The 26,581-nt window shown below is 39.8% G+C and overlaps 1 protein-coding gene across 1 annotated transcript in view; it reads left to right on the top strand.

The window, feature by feature from the left end:
- The window catches only part of ATP10B (ATPase phospholipid transporting 10B (putative)), a 154,776-nt gene that overhangs the window by 79,140 nt on the left and 49,055 nt on the right, over positions 1-26,581 (top strand). Inside the window, exons 3-8 of the mRNA XM_040344724.1 lie at positions 6,532-6,617; positions 11,570-11,676; positions 15,934-16,065; positions 18,184-18,311; positions 21,197-21,449; positions 25,031-25,260. Of these exons, the coding sequence (XP_040200658.1) occupies positions 6,532-6,617; positions 11,570-11,676; positions 15,934-16,065; positions 18,184-18,311; positions 21,197-21,449; positions 25,031-25,260 (936 nt within the window). The remainder of the gene's footprint in view (positions 1-6,531; positions 6,618-11,569; positions 11,677-15,933; positions 16,066-18,183; positions 18,312-21,196; positions 21,450-25,030; positions 25,261-26,581) is intronic.

The following is a 26,581-nucleotide window of genomic DNA, read 5'->3' as shown; positions in this document are numbered from 1 at the left end:
AAAAAATAAATAAGTAATATAAAAAATAAATTAATTAAAACGCCCCTGTCCCCGGTAGCTCGCGCTCAGAAGCGAATGCACAAGTAAGTTCCACCCACGTATGTAAACGTTGTTCAAACCACACATGTGAGGTGTCGCCGCGTGCGTTAGAGTGTGTGCAACAATTCGAGCACTAGACCCCCTCTGTAACTCTAAACTGGTAACCTGTAAAAAATTTAAAGCGTCGCCGTTAGAGATTTTTAAGTAACGAAGTTATGCGCCATTCCATGAGTGTGCACAATTTTAAAGCATGACATGTTAGGTATCTATTTACTTTGCGTAGCATCATCTTTCATATTTTTCAAAAAAATTGGGCTAACTTTACTGTTTTGTTATTTCTTAATTCGTGAAACCATTTTTTCTTTTTTTTTAAAAGGCGTTTGAAAAATTATTGCGCAAATACCGTGCAAGATAAAAAGTTGCAATGACCGGCATTTTATTCCCTAGGGTGTCTGCTTAAAAAACATATATATAATGTTTGGGGGTTCTGAGTATTTTTCTAACAAAAGAATGATGATTTGTACATGTAGGAGAGAAGTGCCAGAATAGGCCCGGTATGAAGGTGGGTTTTAAAGCCCTGTATTGAAGTGGTTAAGATAACACACATTGAGGACTATTTACGAAAGGCAAATCCACTTGGCACTACAAGTGCACTTGAAATTCCACTGAAAGTGCACTTGGAAGTGCAGTCGCTGTAGTTCCGAGGGAGACATGCAAGGAAAATAAAAAACAGCATTTTAGCTTGTACATGATTGGATAATAAAATCAGCAGAGCTTCCCTCATTTCAGATCTACCCCTCAGATCTACAGCGACTGCACTTCCAAGTGCAGTTTCAGTGCAATTTCAAGTGCACTTTGCACTTTGCACTTATAGTTTGCAGTTGTAGTGCAAAGTGGATTTGCCTTTCGTAAATAACCCCCAATGTATTTAGAGTTTAAGTTATATGTATTATATATCTATGGTTATTAGGCAAGCTCAAAGTGGAGCCATTACAAAAGGAAATCGGTATACTGTATGCCATGCAACACGTACCTTGATCCACACCCAAATGTTTCCTCACTTGTACAGGATATTGCATCATACATACTTGTAGAGCACACTAGACTACAATAAAATTACAATACTAAGTCCTATCAGGTTGACATTTTTCCTTTTACATTACCTTGCATGTGTCATAGATTTGTTTAGCAGTACTGTAGTGTTGAATTCTACTTTTATCCTTTATGTAAATGTACTTTATACATACAATGCTTACCTAAAGATCAATTCCAGGTGTGGTACACTGTATGTTTTTTTCATTGAACCAATGCAACTATATATATACTGTATATAATATACCATACCTTGCTGATGCCCCTAAAAGCTGGAAACCACTGAAGTAGACATCACTTTAGCAATCTCCACTTGCTTCTGAGATCCCTTGATAAGTGGCCATCTTGATGCATTCTGAATACAGTAGGTCAGCTGCTCAAAATGGATGCCTTTAAGGCCCCATACACACAAGAGGATTTATCCGGGAATACGGTCCAGCGGACCGTTTCCGCGGATAAATCCTCTCGAGGATTTCAGCGGATTACCATGCGATGGAGTGTACTCACCATCGCATTGAAATCCGCGCCGAAATCCTCTGGCGATGACGTGTCGCGCCGTCGCCGCGATTATGACGCGGCGACGTGCGCGACGCTGTCATATAAGGAATTCCACGCATGCGTCGAATTATTACGACGCATTCGGGGGATCCCTTCGGACGGATGGATCCGGTGAGTCTATACAGACCAGCGGATCCATCCGTTGGGATGGATTCCAGCGGATAGATTTGTTTAGCATGTCAGCAAATATTCGATCTGCTGGAATCCATCCCAGGGGAAAAATATCCACAGAAAAAGATCCGCTGGAGTGTACACACCATAGGATCTATCCGCTGAAACCCATTCGCTGGGATTTTTCAGCGGATGGATTCTATCGTGTGTATGGGGCCTTAGAGAATTTGTTGCATGTTCTTAATAAATGCAAGCCTTCTTTAATTGGATGAGGTGGAAAGCAGTGTTCATTTTGACATCAAATTTCAATTTAATTTTAATCATAGTCTTTTGACTAAAATTTCATTTTTAGTTTTAGTCATATTTTAGTCATCTAAATTGTTTAATTTTAGTTGTATTTCAGTCAACTAAAATCTACATCTACATTTCTCTAGTAAAAAAAAATTGAATAACATGTTATTATTTGTAGTATTAAGGTTTGAACAACCTACACAGACACAGATTTAGCCATTATAGAATGTCTTTATAAGTAAAACGTCAATCCCTCACATTTTTGTTCTGTTTTTGTTCATTATACAAATTAGATTCGACTTTCGTCATAGTTTTCGTCAATTGACAAAAATTCTAATAGTTTAATTTAGTTTTTGTTACTGGAAAAATGCTGTTGCTGAAAATCATGATGAAAATATTTTCGTTGACGAAAGGCAGAGAGGCAGGCAGTGCCATTCAGAGAGCATGTTGCATTCATTCAGAAATTCTCAGCACAGGTCCAGGAAACCAAATGGCAATTACTGGAGTATCGGTGTCAGGGATTTCCATTGGCCATCAGTCAGTAATGTTATATGCATGGAACTATGAAAAAACTATACCATACCTGGAATTCATTTTGTAACTGGTGCTTTTCCCAGTTGAACTCATATTCCCATTTCTCCCTTGCTACTTTTCTAGCCACTGCAAACATGGAGAAATACCTGGAAATGTTGAGTATGGGGACCATTTAAAGCCAGTCATACATGGTTCAAAATTCATCTGGCCACATTTCGATCCACATATGGGCAGGGATTATTGCCACTCTATCACCGCCGCCAGCTATAGCTGGCAGTGCTTATCAGTGTATTCTAATGGTAGGAAAGCCTCCACACTGACAGTATTCAATAGTGTAGCAGAAATGATTCCCCACATTGAGTTGGGATGGAGGAATCAAGTCAGTTATTTTTCATCAACAAAAAAAATGACATACCTATTGCCAGCCTAAGGCCTTGTACACACGACAGAGAAACTCGTCATAAATGAAAACATCGTTTTCCTCGACGAGTTCCTTGTTAGGCTTGTCGAGAATCTTGACAAACTTTCTTTGCGTACACACTGTCAAGACAAAATCTCGTCGTTCTCAAATGCGGTGACGTAAAACACATACGACGGCACTATAAAGGGGAAGTTTGATTCCACTGGCGCCACCCTTTTTGTGCATGTGCGGGTTTCTAAGCATACACACGAAGGTGTTTCTCGTCGAAAACCAGCCCGACGAGGAACATGACAAGTAAATTGAGATTCCCGACGAGGAAAAAGAGAACTTGTTCTCTTTTTTTCTCATCGAGTTCCACAACAGTTTTCTTGATGAAAAACATACACACGACCATTTTCCTCTGCAAAAAAGCTCTGCCACCAAGTTTCTTGATGGATTCTGTCGAGGAAAACGGTTGTGTGTACGAGGCCTTAGGCCCCGTACACACGGCCGAGGAACTCGACGTGCCAAACACATCGAGTTCCTCGGCCAGTTCAGCCCTGAAGCCGCCGAGGACCTCGGCGGGCCGAGAGCTCCCATAGAACAACGAGGAAATAGAGAACATGTTCTCTATTTCCTCGCCGAGGTCCTCGTCGGCTTCCTCGGCCGAAAGTGTACACACGACCAGTTTCCTCGGCAGAATTCAGCCAGAAACTCGGTCGGAAGCTGAATTCTGCCGAGGAAACTGGTCGTGTGTACGGGGCCTTACTCATTCCCCTTCCATCGGTCCGTTTTCATCAGATGAACCGATCGTGTGTACAGGGCATTACTGTTGTTATTCATCATTCTATCTCAAATAAAAAACTTTAAAATAAATAAATAAAATAAAACAAATAAAAAATAAATACCACTTGGCAAAGCTCACATGCAAGAACAATTAAAACAGTACAAAATAACAATTCTTACACACAATAGCTGCTGCTATAAGGTAAATCCATCAAATCAAACACTCATTTTTAGAGCATTAGTAGCCCTCCCCCAGTGTAAAACACATTGGCCCAGATTCACGTTGCACTTACGCCAACATACTTAGAGATATGCCGCGTAAGTGTAAATGTGCGCCGTCGTATCTGTGCGCCGTGCCCACAGAACTAGATACGCCTGAAAATAGGCTTCTTCCGATCGATGTAAGTTTCCTACGCTGTCGTATCGTGGGTGCATATTTACGCTGGCCGCAAGGGGCGCTCCCATTGATTTACGATTCGATTATGCAAATGAGTGAGATACGCCGATTCACGAACGTACTTGCGCCCGGTGCATTAATATACGCGGTTTACGTAAGACGTACGTCCAGCGTAAAGTTATTCCCCATCTATGAGGCGCAACTAATGCAAAGGCGCAACTCATCTCAAACGCGGTGACGTAAAACACGTACGACGGCACTATAAAGGGGAAGTTTGATTCCACTGGCGCCGCCCTTTTTGTGCATGTGCGGGTTTCTAAGCATACACACGAACGTGTTTCTCGTCGAAAACCAGCCCGATGAGGAACATGACAAGTAAATTGAGATTCCCGACGAGGAAAAAGAGAACTTGTTCCCTTTTTTTCTCATCGAGTTCCACAACAGTTTTCTTGATGAAAAACATACACACGACCATTTTCCTCTGCAAAAAAGCTCTGCCACCAAGTTTCTTGATGGATTCTGTCGAGGAAAACGGTTGTGTGTACGAGGCCTTACTCATTCCCCTTCCATCGGTCCGTTTTCATCAGATGAACCGATCGTGTGTACAGGGCATTACTGTTGTTATTCATCATTCTATCTCAAATAAAAAACGTTAAAATAAATAAATAAAATAAAACAAATAAAAAATAAATACCACTTGGCAAAGCTCACATGCAAGAACAATTAAAACAGTACAAAATAACAATTCTTACACACAATAGCTGCTGCTATAAGGTAAATCCATCAAATCAAACACTCATTTTTAGAGCATTAGTAGCCCTCCCCCAGTGTAAAACACATTGGCCCAGATTCACGTTGCACTTACGCCAACATACTTAGAGATACGCCACGTAAGTGTAAATGTGCGCCGTCGTATCTGTGCGCCGTGCCCACAGAACTAGATACGCCTGAAAATAGGCTTCTTCCGATCGACGTAAGTTTCCTACGCCGTCGTATCGTGGGTGCATATTTACGCTGGCCGCAAGGGGCGCTCCCATTGATTTACGATTCGATTATGCAAATGAGTGAGATACGCCGATTCACGAACGTACTTGCGCCCGGTGCATTAATATACGCGGTTTACGTAAGACGTACGTCCAGCGTAAAGTTATTCCCCATCTATGAGGCGCAACTCATGCAAAGGTATGGACCAGGGAACAGCCGTCATATTTTACGTCATTTACATAGTAGTACGTGAATAGGGCTGGAGCGTAGGTTCCATTCACGTCGTAGGCAGTGATTCGATGTATCTTAGGGAGTATTTTCAACGTGATTCTGAGCATGCGCACTGGGATGCATCCACGGGACGGCACATGCGCCATTCGTTCGGCCCATCATTTGCACGGGGTCACGCTTCATTTAAATGGATAACGCCCACTTTCGCCTACTTTGAATTAGGCTGGCTTACGCCTACGAATTTACATTACGCCGGCACAACGTTGGGAGCATTTGCTTTGTGAATTCCATGCTTGCCTCTCTGCGTTGCGTTGGCGTAGCGTAAAAGAGATACGCTACGGCGGCATATATATGCACCGAGGTATGTGAATCCGGGCCATTGTGTGTATATAAATCCAATGTCTATAAATAAAATTGTTCTCATGTGGTCCGCCTTTGTGAATAAAACACACAGTCTCTAGATGAGAATATGCTGTGGGGTTGTACTCCAGTATCAATTACACCTTCATCACACCTCGTGGGTACCATTCCCTTCATACTATACACTCACCAGATCCCAGTATAATTATGTATTATCTTTTTAAACACCCTCCAACGATAGATCCCACACTTTAAAGGATACTCTTCCCGGTGTGGCACATATCAATTGTTAAGATGCTATTCTGGACCTTCTAGCAATGAAAAAATACTACAGATGTCTATTTGTTTTTGGGAGACTGGCCAGCTGTGGTTGTCATAAGTATCCCTGTCAGTGCTGTGCAGACAGCTCTTCATTATCCAGTAGATTTAAACATTGTCTTTCCTAACAAAGGGTTAAAGGGGCAGAAACATGTTAATGAGGACAAACTTGGGCTCACTCTGACATTGACCTTGCAGCCATCCAAGACACCTCCTTCTGAGAAACATCAGTCACCATGCAGAGAATGGACTTGAAAGAAATTCTAATCATTCCCCACTGTATCCAAAAATAATAAGCATTGACTTGACTTTCAATTCAACAAAAATGGAATACATTTCTTAAAACACTTAATCTGTGTAATATATCCATCTGCTACTATTTCAGTAAAGGTCTAATAGTTAATGTTCATTTTTTTTATTTTTTTATTAGGACACTCCATTTGACCCTGAATCCTTTATATATACTATTGTCTGTGAAAAACCAAATAATAACCTCAGCAAATTTAAAGGCTACATGTGAGTATCTGAAACTTATATGTATTTTTTATCATTTCTGTTCTTTAGGCTGTTATGTAAACTTCCTAATGTAATTGTTGACTTGCATGGTATTAACTACTAGGAAAATCCAAATCCTTTGCTTTCTTGGAAGTATTCCTAACTCAGAGATTGTAAACACAGGGGTCGCAATAATTCCATGTAGTGGTCAGTGATTTCAGTAGGTAGACAAGCAGAGAAAACTTAAGGCAGAATAGGGCCCTAGGCAAGCAATCAGATTTGGCCTCCCATTCCTTCAATTGACATTGTCAAAGATTGCAAGAGGCACATAGAAGATGTCCTATCTGCATTGTCTGTACTGGCATGGCCTATACTAGCAGACACTAGCTGCCTTTAAGGGAAGTTAAAGGCAGGTGCACAGCGGGGCTACATGACATTCCTTGAGCTCATGGATGCTGCCTACTTTGTCCTGTGGATAATGTGGTTCTGATAGGACTATATTGATTTTTGAGGCAAGCACCTCTATACACGTGTGGATAGTTTTTGATAGCTTGTCATATTTTTTTCCTTCACTGTTATTTGAACCCTTTGCCTGGGTATGGGTGGGTGAACTCCTCATGGACCACCTTACAGTGGTTTCAAACCTCAGTCATGAAATCTGAACAAAGCACATATATCTATTTACTTATCTCTAGCAAAAACTCTAAGTGTTGTATTTCTCTGGTGCTTCAGCATGAGTCACTTCTGAGAAGTTTTCCTGACACATGAAATACTTTTGTGATGGGGAGGGAGCTCAGCACGGAGCTTGTATATTCAGAACACAGCTCTCTTCCTTCGCTTCTGTTTGCTGTGATGAGAGAGGTTTGTACATTTTCTCCAATCAGCTCTCACACACTAATTTTTTCTGCTGATTGCCAAGTTACAGGTACGACAAAAAAATGATGGAAATATGTATGTGCTCCAGGGTCCTTATTCTTAGAGATGGAAAGGCCTATTTCTTTATCCCTTACATGCCGTTAACTGTTCTCCTTAAAGAAGAGGTGCAGGTTTCCTCCCAAAAAATTAAGTCAGCAGCTACAAATACTATAGCTGCTAACTTTTACTATAGGGCACTTACCTATCTAGGCATCCCGCATTGTCCTCACCCGGTGCCACCATCTTGACTAAGGGAAACCGACAGTGAAGCCTTACTTCACAGCTGGTCTCTTATTGTGCATGCGTGAAGTGTGCTGTGCGAATAGGCCGCAGTCTTCTAGGACCTGTGCAGTGTCCCAAAAGACTGCAGGGGAAGGGGGGGCCAAACTTCCGGCTCAGTTCTGAACTGAAACTGAACCAGAAGTGGAAGCAGATACCTGTCAAAACCAGGTACCCAGCTCCCCCCAAAAAGGTGCCAAATGTGGCAGCAGAGGGGGGTGAGGAGGCAGACAAAGTGGAGCTTCCCCTTTTCGGTGGAGCTTAGCTTTAAGAACAGACACTGTTTACTGCAAATCTGTGTAACTTGTAAGAATATGAGATCTTTTTGAAATACAGGTGTGGCAACAAGCACCACAGTTATTTGGTAGACTGGGCTGTGCAATCCAGAGCTTAAGTGAAAACCCCCTTATCTATACCTTTAATGATGGTTGCTATAAAATCAAGAATCACCCCTAGTAATAATTTCAGATTTTGTAACACCTTAAAGCCAGTCTGTGTGGATAAAGGAGTCTCTTGAATCTGAAGCAATTCTAAATAGCCTTATGATATGGTTTTACTGCAGTGGGTTATTACACCATGTCATAGCAAAAATAAATGTAATTTCTTCTTGTTACTGATGCCACTTGTCAGTTGCTGAGAAATAAATGCAACAATCAATCATAACGTAGTCTGATCGGAGGATTGCCTATGTATGAAATTTTTTGCAATGCTGCTTGAAATATGATTGTTCTTTTATATCTTTAACCAAACCTCTTTGGTACCTGTTTACTTTCTTACTGTTTTGCTTTTACATTTATTCCAAGCCTCAAACCATGCTCTCAACTTCCCAAGCTGTATTTAAGAGAAAATTGAAGTAAAATGAAAGACAAACTTTTGGCGGGCATTGCCTTTCTATATTGGGCCCAGCAAACTGAATTACTGTATGTTTAGCACACTATTGTAGGTTAATCTGTTCAAATTGACATCTAAATAGTTGCTAGACATTGGAGATTTTTTAATTGATTTTGTTTTAACGGAGAAGCATTTTCTTCTTTAGTCATGTGATTTTTGTACCTGGTCCTCTGATCGAATTTATAATTAAGCAGTAAAGCCTGCAGGTCATTGATCAAGTATCACATATTCTAAAAGCTGAAGAGTTTGTATCTTCCTGCTGCATTACTGTACCAGGCACCGACTGATAGATTTCTTCCCACTGTATACACATACAATACACATACAATTAAACATCAATGTCAAAGATAAAGAAAAAACTTAATAAAATCAATACATTTATTCAACAAACAGTACACTAAAGCCACTTAGTAAATGGTATCATTGATTATGAGCATAAAATGCTACAATCAAAGATTACACAAGCTACATTTCACCTTTCACTGTACTGTGGATAAAACTTTTGTAATTCAACCCTAGATTGTTTTTATGTTGTATTCCATTAAATACTTTTTAGTTCATCCAGAGCTGATAATTCATATTTTTTGGTAGATGCTGGAGGGTTAAACCACCTGACAGTTACCTATATCTCTAAAGCCCCTTTCTGACAGATGGACTCCACCAGCGAATCCGTCTGCTCACCAGGGATTCTGTCCGCTTATCCCCACTTAGCAGGCAGATGACATTTCCATGTTTGTTGCACTTATGTAGAGTGGACACAGACACAGCCCACTTTCCTCCATGGGCTGTCAGGTGTAAGTGGCCCACCTGTCCATTTCCACCCGACTGTCATCTGATCTGACCCGCCAGACGGATGGAGAACGAATCCCCCACCTGTCTGTTTTTAGTGCATAGGCTCATATCAGATGTCAGTTGACATCTGCCACTCCATAGAGGGCAATGGATGGTCTGATCGGTATGCCTAAAAAACTAACAGGTGGAACCGATTGGTCCGCCCGTGTGAAAGGAGCCTGAGGAACTCTGCTGGTGAGATGTTTGCACTTGAGTTCTTGAGTCTGCCCACCTACTGTGGCAATTACAAAGGGATTCCACTTTTCCTATTGGGTTTATTTATTTTACCACAAATAAGCAACTAGGGAAGCTGGACCATGCAAAAGTTAGCAGGAACAGCAAAAACTTGCAGGTGGAAATGAACAGAGTGAGAAAATATGGGAATAAAATGTTGCTGTTAAAGTATCCAAATCATTTAAGAAACCAGTGATGACAACCTTCATATTTCCTATGAAACTGAACTCAATGCAAACAGTTTACTACACAAACAAAAAGAAAAGAAGGTAGTAGTTTTTCCTGCTAAAGTAATTGTAGTTCTATCCATTCAGTTTACACAGGGGGACAATGCCACATTATCTGCTTATAGACTGTAGAAGTAATACAGTGGTATCCTCTTTTCCTCTCCAACCTGCTGATTGAAGAGTGAAGGAGCAGCATCAAACTCCTAAGATCTTTCCTCTGCTCTCTCCTCATATTGTCAAATTCGTTGTCTCTAAGATTCTCCCCCTTCCATCTTATTGTCTGTGTGCTGCTGTATAGAAAATTATGAGGCTAATACCCAGTCAAATCAAAAAAGTACATTTAATTATGTTTTAATGAATACGGAACTGTTGTTTATTTGCATCTTTTATATACCTGCTTTAACTTTCTGTAAGCTATCCCTGCCAATTTCAGTCAAACTAAATTTAGGGTGGTTGATCTTCTATGTCTGCTAGGAACTCTTTAATATACTTAAATTGTATTTAAGTGTTTACATATATTTAGAAGTGCCCTGGAAAAGATTAAAGGGAATACAAGGAATGTATAAAAGTAATGTATAAATATAGGAGTTGACACACCTCACACTTCAATAGCTGAAATTCACTTTAGTCAAAGAAGAACAATTATCTTTTCATTCCAAACTTGGTGTGTCAAGTAGATATATGAAATATGCCAAGAAAAAGAAGAAATCTACACGGCTCAAATAAAATATTTAGCTTCAAGTATTTCAGTTTCTTTGCAGATATAGGCATCCAGTGGATACAGCCTCAACTTTGTAAAGCCTAAACATTTTGTTTTATACGTGTGTGTGTGTGTGTATATATATATATATATATATATATATATATATATATATATATATATATATATATATATATATATATATATATATATATATATATAAACCTAATTTCATAAAAGAACCTATATTTCAAGTCTCTATTGGAGTAAAAATGAATGTTTGTTAAGAACATTTTTCCAAAAAGCAGAAATACTAAATTTTATAGTTGAAACAGATGTCCCCAATGGAATATTTCCCTTCACCACCTCTTCTGGTGACTTCTCTTCAGAAATTTTAAAGCAAACTCCAAACAATCTACCAAATAGTGTGTAAGAGACCCTGTCAATTTGTAAAACCTTTAAATCAAAGCATATTACAATACTGCAGGAGAGAGTAATGATTTGGAGGTCATCAGGAGAAACCTGACGATTGAGGATTACAGACAGTTTTTTCTTAGAGGTACATGAGTAAAGATGTACTTGCATTTGGCATAGGATTCAGTCCGAACCTAAAAGTCAGCTGTCAGTGCCTGACCAATAAATCAGTGCCAGGCAAATTTAATTGACCTAATATGGCCATATTGTGATGCCAATGATGTCATGAACAATGATTTCCACTTTTGTTTACACGCTGATTGGCCCAGAAATTATTGTTTCCATTTTGGGTTTTTCCAAATCCAAGTTTGGACTACACTCAAACTCATCACTATTTGTAAGCATGTTATAAACTTTGACTCTACTTCGCTTAGACACATTTTTAATAAAGAAGCAGATAATTCAATTTTTTTCTTGTGCAGGACTCAGACTAATGAGCAGAAAACTGGCTTTGGAACCGAAAGTCTTCTTCTGCGGGGATGCACAGTTCGAAACACAGAGGAGGCAATTGGTGTAGTCGTTTATGCAGGTAATGTCGCCTTTTGAGGAATCAAATAATTTATCTATGGATAACGATTATATTTTGGGTGGTTTTGCAGCGTTTTTCTACTCCTTCCAAGGTGTACTGCCAAAAAAGAAGCTCATGCACTTTTTTGAGCATTTCGGCATTTTGCCTAAAGTGACAGAATGCTCAGATGTGAAGAGGGGCCATTGAAATAGATGGGATTTGTCTTGTTGAGCAATTTTAGAGGTTTAGATCAGAAAATCGCCCAAAAACGTCTAGATGTGAACGGAACCTTACTAAAACTGGAGAGTGCAAAATCTGGTGCAGTTGTGTGTGGAAGCTGATTGGTTTCTGTGATGAGCTACACCAGATTTTGCAAACTCCAGTTTTAGTAAATCAACTCCTTTGTGTTTACTTGGTGCCTGATCAGAAAGATCAAGCATGCAAACTGACCACACCAGCACAAATCTGCTTCTGTGCTTGATGTGGTCAGATTTATACTGAAAGATATGGGAATTATGGGATAGCCAATTAATTCATAGTAAATGGAACTGCGGTAACACAAGTGGCAAAATGGCAGGAATAACAAGGATGTATTTCTGGACAGTCGCACTCTTGAACAATAGTTGCCTTTATTTAAAATTAGGACAGCACTACAAGCCACAGCAAGCAAAACTCGGACAGCTAACGTGTTTCACACTATAGCTAGTGTTTAGGCATAGCTATGGCTAAACACTAGCTATAGTATGAAACGCGTCAGTTTTCTGAGTTTTGTTTGCTGTGGCTTGTAGTGCTGTCCTAATTTTAAATAAAGGCAACTATTGTTCAAGAGTGTGGCTGTCCAGAAATACATCCTTGTTATTCCTGCCCTGCTGATTGCATTATCTGCATCTGAGATCTCTGGGGGGTGGATCACCACCAAGGTTTCCACCTGCAGCAGCTATCTCTCTTTCCTGCACAAGTGGCAAAATGTCAGACACTTTCTTAATAGAAGAATACATTCATACAATATCAGTTTTAACATTTACATGCACTGTAAGGGATTATTAAAACAAAGAAATCTCTAGTTTGAGTTTTCAGCCTTCGTATTATCGGCTATTTGATTATCCTGGCCTCCCATCAGTGTCAATATTACTTATTTCTGCTGTAGACAGGTAGCTAAGTGCTGTTCTATAGTCAAGTGAAAATAGTTTGTGACTGAAATTAGACTTGGACAAATTAAACTAGAAATACCTTGCTGAGAGTATCTCGTATGCACTAATGATCACATTTAGTCCACTTGATGAAACACTACAGCAGTGTCCAGCTGTTTGCTTGAAAATGTAAAACTGTGGAGGTCAGAGCTGTTTCAAGCTCACTTACCGGTAAATCAGGCATTTACAGCAGGAAATCTTTCCCAGAATGAATAGATTTGCACTTATAAAGAACAGATTATAAAGTGAAATTCCATTGTATAGGTGTGTTTTCCACCTCTGTTCAGAATTGCACAATGTTTACGTAAATCTTTGTCTTAAAAGATAACTGTAATTTTTAAACAATTAGGTAAAAGTACAATTATTATCCATCTTTTATCAGGCTTGCACAACTTTGGATTTAAAGGAAATTCACAGTCTTATCAATGTTTTATAGATTTACTGTACATGTGAAAGAAATTTGCTTACCGCAAATCCTATCAATATGTGATAACATATTTACTCCCTTGTATGTCTGAATTATTAATAATTACATATGTAAAGTACATGAGGACAGTCGCATTTGCATATTAAAAACAGAATCCACTTCCTTCTAATCTAAGCAAATCTACACAGTAATTTGCAGCTTCTTGTTGTAAGTCTGAGTCACCTAACTTTTTGAAATCAATGCACTTCCCTGTTCATCCGTAATTAAGTTGTAACAGGACCTGGCTACCACCCTTGAGCAAAGAGATGGAAATACAATGTGGTAGCCCTGGAAAACTTCTACAAAGGGTTAATAACATGGTAAATGACAAATATACTCCCTCATCCACCTAGTCCTTTTACACTTCTCGATGCTCCAGCCTTCATATTTGGTGAGAATATCCCAAAGCCATGATCAATGAGAAGTTTACTGATGTCTTTAAAGCAGTATTAAACCTCAAAAGCAAACGTTTTAATATATTGCAGTTTACCAAATCTTAGATGTGATTGCTGCATTTGTTTTCTTTTTAGGCTTTCTTTTCTTTACTTTTATCGAGTGATCTGGTTAGTAAGTCTGTTGTTTAGTTTTAACAGAACAAGGCATCCTGCAGATGTAGCAGTAGTGTTGAGGCAAACCATTTACCACTGACAGGGGTGCTTGCAATGATCAGCCTTCATTATTCCTAAACATTGTCCCAAAACTGGTGCTGTAACTGCCTAATTGCAGTGTCAGCTGAAGTTTGGCTTCAGTTTGTTAGTATATCTAAATCTGCTAGTCTATCTAAAACCCCCTACCCCTCCAGACTGACAATGCTGCTGTCCAAAAATAGCTATGTGCTCCTCATCTAGATTAGAGGCACTCCAATACAGGAGATATGTTACTGGTCAGATCACCAGGTGAAAACAGAGGGGGGGGGGGGGAATTAACACACCACTTCTAAAGATTGGTAAGCTGCAATGTATTACATTAAGGTTTTTGGATTTGATACCGCTTTAATGCTACTCCAAAAAAAAACATTCTAAAAATATGATCTCTATGGGTAGTGTTTGATTATACACTACTCCATCTCCAATATGATCGGTTTTATTTTGGTGACATTTCTACCAGTGAGTTTTACTTCCTTCTCCCCCTTTTTCCCCTGGGGGATCCCTTACTTTTTTTTCTTCCTCTTTCCCCCCAATGCTTCTACTTTCACTGCCCTCTTCATTCTCTTTTAATGCTTTTCTTTGTTCATTCCATAAACCACAGGCTTATAAAGTTTCCCTATAAACACCTGATAAAAAACCATTCCAAAAGAGTGATGTAATGCCCTTTACTCCCCATTTGACCAGCTACATTTCATTTTCGTTCCAAAGCACTGGAGAATATAGAAGCTAAGGCTGAACGAAAACAACTGAAATGATTCCCCCATCCACGTATTTGATGTGAATGGGAGAATCCGACACCCTACTTGCGCTATTGTATTCTGACAGCAAGGGGACTTCTTTGCTGCCATTGGCTGCAGCCGCTGATTGAGTAGCTTTTATCCAACAGGGCAGGTAAACAGAAGTTGATCGATTTCTGGTAAACTGCAGCCACCACACATGAATCAAAATTCCCCGCTGAACTGGCCAAATGTTGACCCATCAATGGCCACCTTAAGTCCACTCCCTTTGTAGCTGATATCAAGACAGCACTTGTAATGCTAATATACTCTAGAGCAGTGGTTCTCAACCCTGTCCTCAAGTACCCTCGACATGCCATGGTTTCAGGTTTTCCTTCATCTTGCACAGGTGCTTTAAATAAGAGTCAATGGCTTGGTATTTTTGACAGCTATTTTATCTAAGAGAAATTCCCAAGATATGGACTGTTGGGGGTACCGGAGGACATGGTTGAGAACCACTGCTCTAGAGGCTGACCTGTAAATCGCGACATTTAAATTGATGCAATAACAAATATGCAAGAAAGAGCACATGAATGTTAGTCACCTTAAAAAACAACTTTGAAGTAAATATTCTCTTTGCCACTGCAAACTATAAAAGGGTTGAAACCAACATTTACCTTAGTCCGCTTGGTTGTTTTTTGCTATTGAAAGACCTATAACAAGGATCATGGATTTTAGAGTGAGGCTGTGTTTGACTGGCTGAAGGATTAACTATTGAACCCAGCAAACTGAAAAAAGGGAAGAGTTGTCGTAAGGCCAGTAGAGTGCAGAATCAAGAAAGGAGATAAGAAAAAATAGTTACTTTCCAACTGCCAGAATCTAATTGTATTTTCTTTGGTTCTCCAAAGGTTCTCAAATTTTTCATTTGAGGATCTTCAGAAATCTTTTTTATGTATTTGATAGAGGAACTTCTTTTGTATGTTATTTTTAGTTTTAATAACTCATTTAGCTATGATAACATTAAGTATATGCAGCTCAGAAATATGTTAAAACATTTATAAATAAAAAAGCTTTTACACGGATTTGCAAATCTTGCCACAGAAGTTGTTCTGAAGGGTCAGAATGGTTAATTAATACATTTGATTCTTCTTGATTGCTATGAAACACTGAGCTACATGCTGAGACAGCTATGTAAAATGCGTGCATATATAAATACATTTATTAAAATCCCTGCTATTTCTGTCTTTTTTCCCCCCAAGGGCATGAGACCAAAGCAATGTTGAACAACAGCGGTCCACGATACAAGCGCAGCAAAATTGAAAGACGCATGAATATCAATGTCTTCTGCTGCGTGGGCCTCCTTTTAATCATGTGTCTCATTGGAGCTCTAGGTTTGTGTTTTTTTTTTTCCTATTACAATATGTATCTTCTTTGTTTTATTCCATGGCAAACCATTTGTTTAGATTTTATTAGTCAACTTATTAGTATGGGGACAGATAGGCAACAGGCAGAAAGTAGTATGTTAACTCCTGCATGCCAGCTTTCCAAGGATATTATTATTATTATTATTATACAGGATTTATATAGCGCCAACAGTTTGCTTTACATCAGGGAAGACAGTACAGTCACAATACAATTCAATACAGGAGGGATCAGAAGGCCCTGCTCGTTAGAGCTTACAATCTAGAAAGGAGGGTCAAGTGGAAAAAAGGGTAGTTAGCTGTGGGAGATGATCAGATGGACTCAGGTGATGAGAGAGCTAGAGAGTAGGAGGTCTTGAGAAGAACGAAGAGAACGATTAGGTTAATATTTAAAGACTAGGGGGTAGATTCAGGTAGAATTGCTTATTTTTGTGCGGGCGTAGCGTATCTAAGATACGCTACGCCGCCGTAACTTAGTGAGGCAGGTTCTGTAATCACCAAGAACCTGCGCCATAAGTTACGGTGGTGTAGCGTAAATCTGCCGGCATAATCGCACCTAATTCAAATTGTGTAGAGGTGGGCGTGTTTTATGTAAATAAAACATGACCCCCACGTAAATGACATTTTTGACTAACGGCGCATGTGCCGTCCGTGAATGTAACCCAGTGCGCATGCTCCAAATTAACTCGCAAAAAGCCAATGCTTTCGACGTGAACGTAAATAACGCAAATCCCTATTTGCGAGAGACTTACAAAAACGGTGTAAAATTTTCAAAATTTGACGCGGGAACGACGTCCATACTTAACATAGGATACGCCTCATATAGCAGGGGTAACTTTACGCCGGAAAAAGCCTAACGTAAACGAAGTAAAAAAATGCGTCGGGAAAACGTACGTTTCTGAATCGGCGTATCTACCTAATTTGCATATTCGACGCGTAAATATACGAAAGCGCCACCTAGCGGCCAGCCTAAAATTGCAACTAAGATACGACAGCGTAGAGACTTACGCCGGTCGGATCTTAGTCAAAACTATGCGTAACTGATTCTATGAATCAGGCGCATAGATACGACGCCGCACACTCAGAGATACGATGGCGTATCTGGAGATACACCGTCGTATCTCTTACCTGAATCTACCCCAAGGTCATTGATGTAGCTGGGGGCAGAGTTGTGGATGGCTTTGTAGGTAATTGTTAGTAGTTTGAATTCAATTTGTTGGGTGAGCGGAAGCCAGTGGAGGGATTGACAGAGAGGAGTAGCAGAGACATATATAAAACACACATCCCAGTATTTCAGATCTTGGCTTCCAAAAAGACAGGAGGTATGGTTCAATTTTTCAAAGATTAAGCTGCTAAGATTACTGCAGAAAGGATTTCAAGAAAATGGCAACCTTTGACCAGCAAACCAAGAGTACTTAGGTCAGGGCTTGTTCAGCTAGAGTACCAGTTTAAGTGCTTCAATTTCTTGGTTACATATTTTTTTTTATTATTCAGATGTCCTTACATGGCATACTTTTTTTTCAAAAGTATCAGATATTTTTCTTCTGAAGTGCAGAATATTAGAAAAGTACAGCTACTGTACGTACTATGTTGTGTGGTAAATGTTTAGCAAATATAATATTCCACTGCGCAACCAAAGGTAAACATATACATATTGGTTTCCCAACCTACCTCTTAAAACTGCTTAAGAACAGTATGTCATAGCCACCTTGGAAAATAAAATTCCAAGGATTTAATTTGGCCTTTCCTCAAACTATAATGAATAAAACATATAACTGTAACCATCATTATACCATGCTTACATTGAGCCCACATTCCCATAATAGCAAAGAACAATACCCAGGCTGCCATACAGTATTAGGACACCAGTTAACATACGTTTTTACCTTGAAAAAACATATAGTTGTGTTTTTTATCATACAGCTTTAATGAAAGCTCAAGATCATGTGAGTAAAACACATAAGGGAGAAAAGTAAAAGAAAAAAAAATCGGATTCCCTGCAGATCTAAACATCCATTTGGAAATAAGAGAAAAATTTGTGGAAATAGCTTCATGATACCACAGTCAATAATTATTATTTTTTTGCAGGGTATGGTATTTGGTATGGAAAGTTTGTTATACATCCTCTATTTGATGTTCCAAATCCTGATGGAAGTTATCTTTCTCCAGCACTTGGTGGTTTCTATATGTTTTTGACCATGATTATTTTGCTGCAGGTAAGTGGTCTGTGCTACTTTTAGGACTTACATTTGTACTTATTTTAAAAGTACTGTAACTGTATGGAAGTAAAAACATAATGATGTGAAGGGTTCATGGGAAGTAAAGTTTTATTGTATTTTAGAAGTATCATTTGTTATAGGGCACTACAAAAATAGTAAAAAAAAATGTCAAAGAGGAGAGCAGGGTAGGTACCTACCATATTTGCATAAGTACCTAGCAATCCGATTAGGAAGGATTTTAGTGTATTTTAGAAACCAATGTTTAAAGCATACTCATGTGTAAGGATGAGCTCTGGTGTGTTCGCAAACCATATGTGCAGAGCCCGCCAGGAAGTCGCCACTGCACTGCGCTAATCACAAGCAGTGAGACATTTCCTGATCTCTGCAGCCACCGATCGGAACAATGTCTCACTGGCTGTGATTAGCGCAGCGCAGTGCCGACCTCCTGGCAGGCTCTGAACGTGGGGTTTGCGAACATGCCGGAGCTCATTTTTACTCATGCGCTATGAATAGCGTTATACCGTCTTTCAAAATACCCTAAAACCACTAGTGCTGGAAAAAGGGGAATTCCTACCAACTATGCCCAATACCTTTCAAGTATGTTGTGTTTCGCAGATGCTTAGGCCCCATGCACACGAGAAGCAAAAGCTAACACATGTAAACTCAAGTTTTCAAAGGCAAAAACCGGCTTTTAAAACGCCCGTTTTTGCCGCGAATTTCGCAGGTTTTGCCACATTTAGCGGTGTTTTACCGCGTTTGCGGCTATCAGCGTTCATAACAAAGACATTGTAGACCCTCCCAAAGCTTTGAAACGCAAAAACGTTTGCGTCTGAACCCAAAATGTTGCCTCTGAAAAAACAAGCCTAAACCCAACTGCTTTAAAACGCAACAAAACGTGAATGTGTGCATGGACACACAGAATAACATTAAATGTGTTCAGGGGCAGTTGAAAAAAATGCCCAAATGCCTTTGAACTCGAGTTTACCAGCGTCTCGCGTGCATGGGGCCTTACAGATACCGTTTAAGACCTTTTCTAGGTCTTTGTGGCATCATAATGTAAGGTTGTTTTCATGACAGTGCTAGCTTATTAGACTTTGGAAAAAGGGATAGACATAAATGTAATTCAGGATATCGGTAGAAGTGACATCAAAGTCTCCCATAATGCAGTCTTCATACAGTGGCCATATACAAAATGGGTGGGGCTTAACCACTTGAGTCCCTATGCCTTTTTTTCTCCCCCAAAGCATCTTGTTTTGCACATTCCTTTTAGTATTTTTAGAATACCCCAAAATTGTATATTGCTTTTTTTTTTCAGGACAGATAATACTTAAATTTGCTTAGATTTGTATAAACATATTTTCTTAGCGATTTTTGGAAAGTGAAACATTTGAGAAAACATTGTTTTGTTATTTTTTCCAACCTAACATTTACATAGAGTACTTTGGCGACCCCATATACTTATCCACCTAAAATAAAAACAAGTGTAATATTGCATTGGTAAAGCTCAAAGTGAACTTGTGTGTTTTACTGCAGAAGAGCTTTAGGCTACATTCACACCGGCGATTAAGTCCAGTGCGAATAGTAGAGTCAGGAATCGGAGATTTCTGCTGCGGCTCTCAGTGGGTAAATGCAGGCCACCAGCCCCATTCACTATAAGTAGGGGAGGATCAGAAAAGACAGGATCAAACACCCTTTTTACATGATGCAGAGAATTAACCCCGTAGGTTTCACAGTGAGTATAACATGTATGCTTAACTACATATACAGACTGATTTAACTTGTTTGGGTTTAACACTAAGTTTATTTTCAAGGGGGAACTATATTGTTTTTTATTTTTTACCACTTTTTGTTGTTTTCATGGAGTGGAGGTCTAGATCTGATTGGTGGGGACCTAATTTAGACCTCCATGCAGTGGTGCAGGAACCGATCATTTCTAATATAGAAGTGACCTATTGCTGTCAGGAGAAACTGGACAGAGTTGCAACAGCTGTGCCTGAACCTCCATACTTAGAGGACGTGCCATGACTTCACTTTTAATGTCGTATCACTTCCAATGTAAACACAATCAGGGGAATGTATCAAAACTGAAGCAGCTAATGTCTTTAATTTTCAAAGATTTAACAAGCTTAAGTTAGAAGCGGTTTCCATGCACAGCTGCTCCAGGATTTGTCTTCTCTAGATTTGATACCTTCCCCAATTTGTTTTGTTTGAAGTGATCTGCTACAAGGGCTTCTGTTGAGTGCTGTGTAACATGACCTGAAGCCCAGGTACTGATTTTTTTAGCTTCTGAGCATAGTGCTAGATACAGGCTGTCACTGACGCTGCCGTTTTAAAATCTCTCCTGGGACTTATTTAGATGGAATTTAATGCTGCAGGCCTTACTTGATTCAAGACATGGTTGAATATCACTCTTCAAAAATATCATAAAATCACATTTAAAAAAAGGACAATGTGTACTCTATTTATGCCTATTTATGCTTTGTTAGTGCACAAACTTTTCTCAAAGATATATATACACTTTATATATGTTTGAACATGTGGTGAGATAGCAAACTGTGGAACATTATACATACAAAACAGGCTCAGCACCTGTCTAACATACCCCAGTCTAAACTCATTTTCAAATTACATCCCTTCAACAGGATAGTGGATGATTCCAAGTTTTAGGATAATTGCCAACTGCTTTGTTCTCTTATTTCAAACAGTGGGTTTTGTAATAGGCATTCTCATTAAATCCGTGGTTCTGCACAGTAAAAGGATTGTACCTCTTGCATGGTATATGGAATAATTTGTTTTTTAGGCATAGACTACAAACATTTGTTGATTATTGACTTATCTTTACTTCTAGGAAACTAACAACTACTTATCCTTTTTGTTTTAAGATCTTAATTCCTATTTCACTCTACGTGTCGATTGAGCTGGTGAAATTGGGCCAGATATATTTCATCCATAATGACATTGACTTATATGACGAGGAGATAGATTTGTCTGTACAGTGTCGGGCATTAAATATCACAGAAGACCTTGGACAAATCCAATATATTTTTTCTGACAAAACTGGAACTCTGACAGAGAACAAAATGGTTTTTCGCAGGTGTACAATTGTGGGAAATGAATACTCTCATCAGGAAAATGGTAAGTCTCCTATTTACACATGCAAGCATTAACAAGGGATATTAATAAAAAATAGGAAGGTACTACAGAACGTTTGCACTTAATCCAGAATGTGTAACTGCATCTACAATTTATCAGTCATAAAAGCAAGAATATGTGTGTTCTTTACTTTTAAACATCCCAGCAACCAAGGGTCAAGCAACTGTGATAGATAGGGAAAGAGCTAGAACCTCTGTCTGGTTTTAATTGCTATTTGTATCCCTGTTGGAGATATTTCCTCTTGTCAGGGAAAGAAAGTATGAGAGCATGAAGAAATCTTAAAGAACATGAAAAAAAAACAAGGATTTGCTTCCTGCTGAACCTCTTATCTCACTCATAGACAGTCTGACTAAAGGCAATAGATTATCTGTGGTCTCTAATCTTTAATACTCCTGGTTATCTTTTATCTTGGCTTTATGACAGGGGTAGGCAACCTCTGCCCTCTAGCTGTTTTGAAAATACAAGTCCCATGAGACATTGCAAGACCCTGACAATCACACGCATGAATCCTTGAGGGATAGGCATGATGGGATTTGTAGTATTACCACAGCTGGAGGGCCAAGGCTGCCTACCCCTGCTTTAGACCTTAACCTCCTGGGCGGTGTTCCCGAGTCTGACTCGGGGTGAGATTTTTGGGCTAGGATCGGTAACCCCGAGTCAGACTCGGGCTCGCCTCGCTGGATGTACAGGGAGTTTTACTTACCTTGTCCCTGGATCCAGCGATGCCACCGCGCTGTGTGAGCGAGCTGGACCTCGCTCGATTCACACAGTGCCTCCGTGTGACGCCGATCTCCGTTCCCTGCGACGTTACGACGCACGGGGACGGAGAACGGCGCCAAATTCAAAAAAGTAAACAAACACTATACATACAGTATACTGTAATCTTATAGATTACAGTACTGTATGTAAAAAAAACACACCCCCCTTGTCCCTAGTGGTCTGTCCTGTGTCATGCATGTCATTTTATTTAAATAAAAACGTTTCTTTCTCCCTGCAAACTGTAGATTGTCCATAGCAACCAAAAGTGTCCCTTTATGTCAAAAATAGTTTTAGATCAGCTAAAAAACAGCGATAATAAATTATAATCACTTGCAGAATTGTGCGATAGCGATTTTGTTTTTAAAAAAATGTCATACCCGGGATGCCTATTAGAAGCTTGTTTGGTCAGATTTAAGTGAGTTATTTCTAAAAATGACAGACCTACAATATAAAACGCCAAATTTCCTTGCAAATAATGGTACCGCTTTCAGCATGTTTTTTCTGAAAGAATCATACCGCCAGGGAGGTTAAAAGGGTGCTCTGGAGCATATAAAATAGCAAAGTTATAATGTGTCCAGTTCATTCTTGTGATAGTAAGTATTTGATAGGTCCACTTTAAAAAAAAATTACAACTCATGTAAAGCTGACCATATACTTATCGAGCTACCCGCACCTCACTACCCAACATCTTTCAATCTGAGAATCACAGGAGCTGGGTGAATAATTCAAAGCCGAACAACGACTGCCGATAATGCAGTGTTCAGCATGGATAGTGGAATCTGTAAGCGCACAGGCTGAGCAATAAAAATCTATTAGCGTATAGCCAGCTCAGTTTACACTGACCCATTTGTGAGGGTACATGAATAAACATTCAGGGTTTATGAAGGTGATAGACTTGTGTTGTTTTTCAACATAATCATTTAATTTCATCAAGTAAGGGCTCTTTCACACATGTGGACCGTATGTCAGCTTTTTCATCTATCCATGTACGGATGAAAAAGGGACATACATTGATCCCTATGAGATTGTGGTTGCTGACACCCGATCTCATCCGGGTCCGCAATCCTCCGATTCTGCAGACGGAGGAAAACCCTATTTTCCATCTGTCTGCGGATCGGATCGGGTGAACACGGACAGACGGTCTGTGTTCATCCGATCCCCCCATAGGGGAGAGTGGAGATCTGACAGGGCGGTCCCTGCACAGTGTGCGGGGACTGCCCTGTCATCCGCCGGCTCAACGGGGATAAGCGGGGAAAGAGCCCTAAGACTTAATTGAGTCAAATAAAACTCCACCCAATACCAAAACCTTTTTTCATGAGTATTTTATTTATTAACCACTTTATCACTGGGCACGTTTAATAACAGACCAATTTTCAGCTTTTGGTGCTCTCACAATTTGAATGACAATTACTCAGTCATACAACACTGTACCAAAATGAAATTTTCGTCCTTTTTTTCACACAAATAGAGCTTTCTTTTGGTGGTATTTAATCACTGTTGGGTTTATTATTATTTTTTGTGCTATAAGAGAAAAAAGACTGAAAATTCTGTAAAAAAAATGAATTTTTCGTTGTTTCTGTTATAAAATTTAGCAAATTTTGTATTTTTTCTTCATTCTTTTGCATAAATGTGAAAGATGACGTTACGCCGAGTAAATAGATACCCAACATGTCACCCTTCAAAATTGCACACGCTTGTGGAATGGCGCCAAACTTTGCTTCTTAAAAATACCCATAGGCGACGTTGCAGGGTATTGTGGGGTATTGCAGAGTAGTGTGGGGTATTGCAGAGTAGTGTGGGGTATTGCAGAGTAGTGTGGGGTATTGCAGAGTAGTGTGGGGTATTGCAGAGTAGTGTGGGGTATTGCAGAGTATTGCACAGTATTGGTATTGTGTATTGCACAGTATGGGGCAGGGATGGCTGAGCAGGGATGGATGGCTGGCTGGATCTGTGACTGCAGTTGTCACAGATCCAGCCCACAGCACTCGTGCTGCATCTGCTCTCTCCCCCCCCTCCCCTCTCACACTGTACCATTCGGTACAGAGAGGGGAGGGAGGAACCGGCGTCATCACATGACGCCGGTTTGTTTACAAGTGATCGCTCTGTCATTGGACGGAGCGATCAGGTGGTAAACCGCTGCTATCAGCGGCGATTTACCATGATCCGTGATGCGCCAGGTCCTCACAGACATTCCCGTGTGCGTGCCCCAAAGGGGCAGACGTATTTCGACTGCAGGCAGTGATTAAGTGGTTAATTTGCAGTACATTGTTTACCTAAACTGTATAGTGTATATCAGTGGTCATCAACCCTGTCCTGCAGGGCCCACTAACAGGCCAGGTTTTATGTATTACCTTGGGGAGATGCAGTCTAGAATACAGCAATCACTGAGGAGCAAATGATATCAGCTGTGATGTATTTCAGTTATCTTGCAAACCTGGCCTGTTAGTGGGCCCTGCAGGGCAAGGTTGATGACCACTGGTGTATATGATGTATTCTCTATTAGAAGTTTTAGTACTTCTAGAACAAAAAGCATATGATGTTCAAATATTATGCATGCTCCAAATATTCCAAATTTAAATAGACAAAAGTATAATAGATGTTAAGCATTTATAAGTGTGAAAGACAGTTAAACAGAAGTTTCCCATAATTGCACTATGCCTCTTGCTATCAAACAAACTGAAGTAGCTAGAAACCACACTGTTATTTTTACTTTTTTTTTTTTTTTCATACGACAACCATACAGAAAAAGCTGTTCACATTTCAGCAATGAATTTAGTGATTTAATGTTAATTTCTTATTCACAGCCAAGCGTCTAGAAACTTACAAAGAAGAAGATTCAGATGACGAGGATATGGCAAAACTCAGGAACCTTACCTTGTTTGATCTTGAGGCTGGAAATCAGTCCACTGTGAGACATAAAGGGACACGGGCACTGAGACGGTGCCACAGTGCTCGTCCCAATATTCAAGGGCATTTTAGGAAAAAATCTGAAGGACGTTTTGATATTTCACAGGTGGCATTTAGCAGTCCCATTGTAAGTATTTTATTTACATGGATATTTTACTGTTCAGTTCAGCATTGCATGAAGAGTTATGCCTTTTACAGACTAGCCACACACACTCACTGTTAATCTAAAGTATTTTGCTAAAGTTTCTTTGTGTCCTAACCAGCCACTGTGTTCTGCATGGTACACCTCAGCATTTCTGAATCAAGAAAAAACATAATGTCGAGGATAGGTCGGCAACCAGCACATTGTTTTTTGGGGTATTGAGTGCTACATTGCATAGAACTTCTTTCTTCTTGCATGGAAAAGTAATAATAAGTGATACATGATTTCCATAGCTCCTATTCAAGTGATTCCTTGCTTTTCAGTTAGTCCACAGCTGTTTTTTAGCAAATGGGTATTTTAGCAGGAAAATATCTGTTCAACTTTGGGCCCCCGGGACAAATGTTGTTAGCTTGGGGCGCAATAGATAACATCCTTTGACAACATTGTCATTCCTTATATAAATGGTAATTAAAAGATTAATCCCGGATATGAAAAAAAAATTCAATCACTCCTTCTTGCAACAGGGCCCTTGGAGTCCTATAGAAATAACGTGTGAAGGTCCCTGATTTTTTCGCCTTTCTTTTATATCACACAAATGTATGGCACTGCTGTAAATGGTGGACTAGTAAAAAGCCTGACTAACCTCAGCAGCTGGATCTGTAGCAGCACTGGGGTCTATGAGACCTGCATCGCCTTAATCTTTAGTGGCCCAGAAGTAGAGTGAGAGCTGTATTATTTCTGACATGCAAACAAACTTGTTTTTAGACACACTGAAGAGAGCATGCATGATGAACGTTTGCACCTGAGACTAAAGCCTAGTACACGCCAGTACTTTTTTAAGTTCAACCCAGCAAGGGTGAACAAGGAAAAAATGACAGCTCAGGAAGGAGGAGCTGCTGTACTAACTATCCAATGTTAGTACAACCATCTCTCCTGTTGTGCTATTGTGTTTTGACAGGGGGACGCCCCCCCACCAGAACTCTCCGGGCAGCATACTCAGACGTTGGTTGAGGGCGATGATTGGGAGCCAATCAGCAGACTATTTTCGGTCATGCCCCTTCGGACCGACTCCAGTAAACATGGGCCGAATGTCATCTGGTTTCTTTTGAACCAGCCAATGCCACCTAACATTTGGCCTGTCTGTACTAAGTTTAACGCATGTTTAATTTTTTATTTTTAATTTTTCAAACCTGTTAGGGTTCTCTTGCATGCCGTTTGGACTTTAAAACTACATTCAGCTTCCTAGATTGTATTGACTCCTAGATTATATAGTGGCTTGTTCTTCATCACAATAAAACAAAGCGCT

The sequence above is a fragment of the Rana temporaria genome, chromosome 3 (assembly GCF_905171775.1).
Source record: "Rana temporaria chromosome 3, aRanTem1.1, whole genome shotgun sequence".
Lineage (NCBI taxonomy): Eukaryota > Metazoa > Chordata > Amphibia > Anura > Ranidae > Rana > Rana temporaria.
Note: the sequence above shows the minus strand (reverse complement) of the source record. Positions and strands in the feature narration are given on the sequence as shown.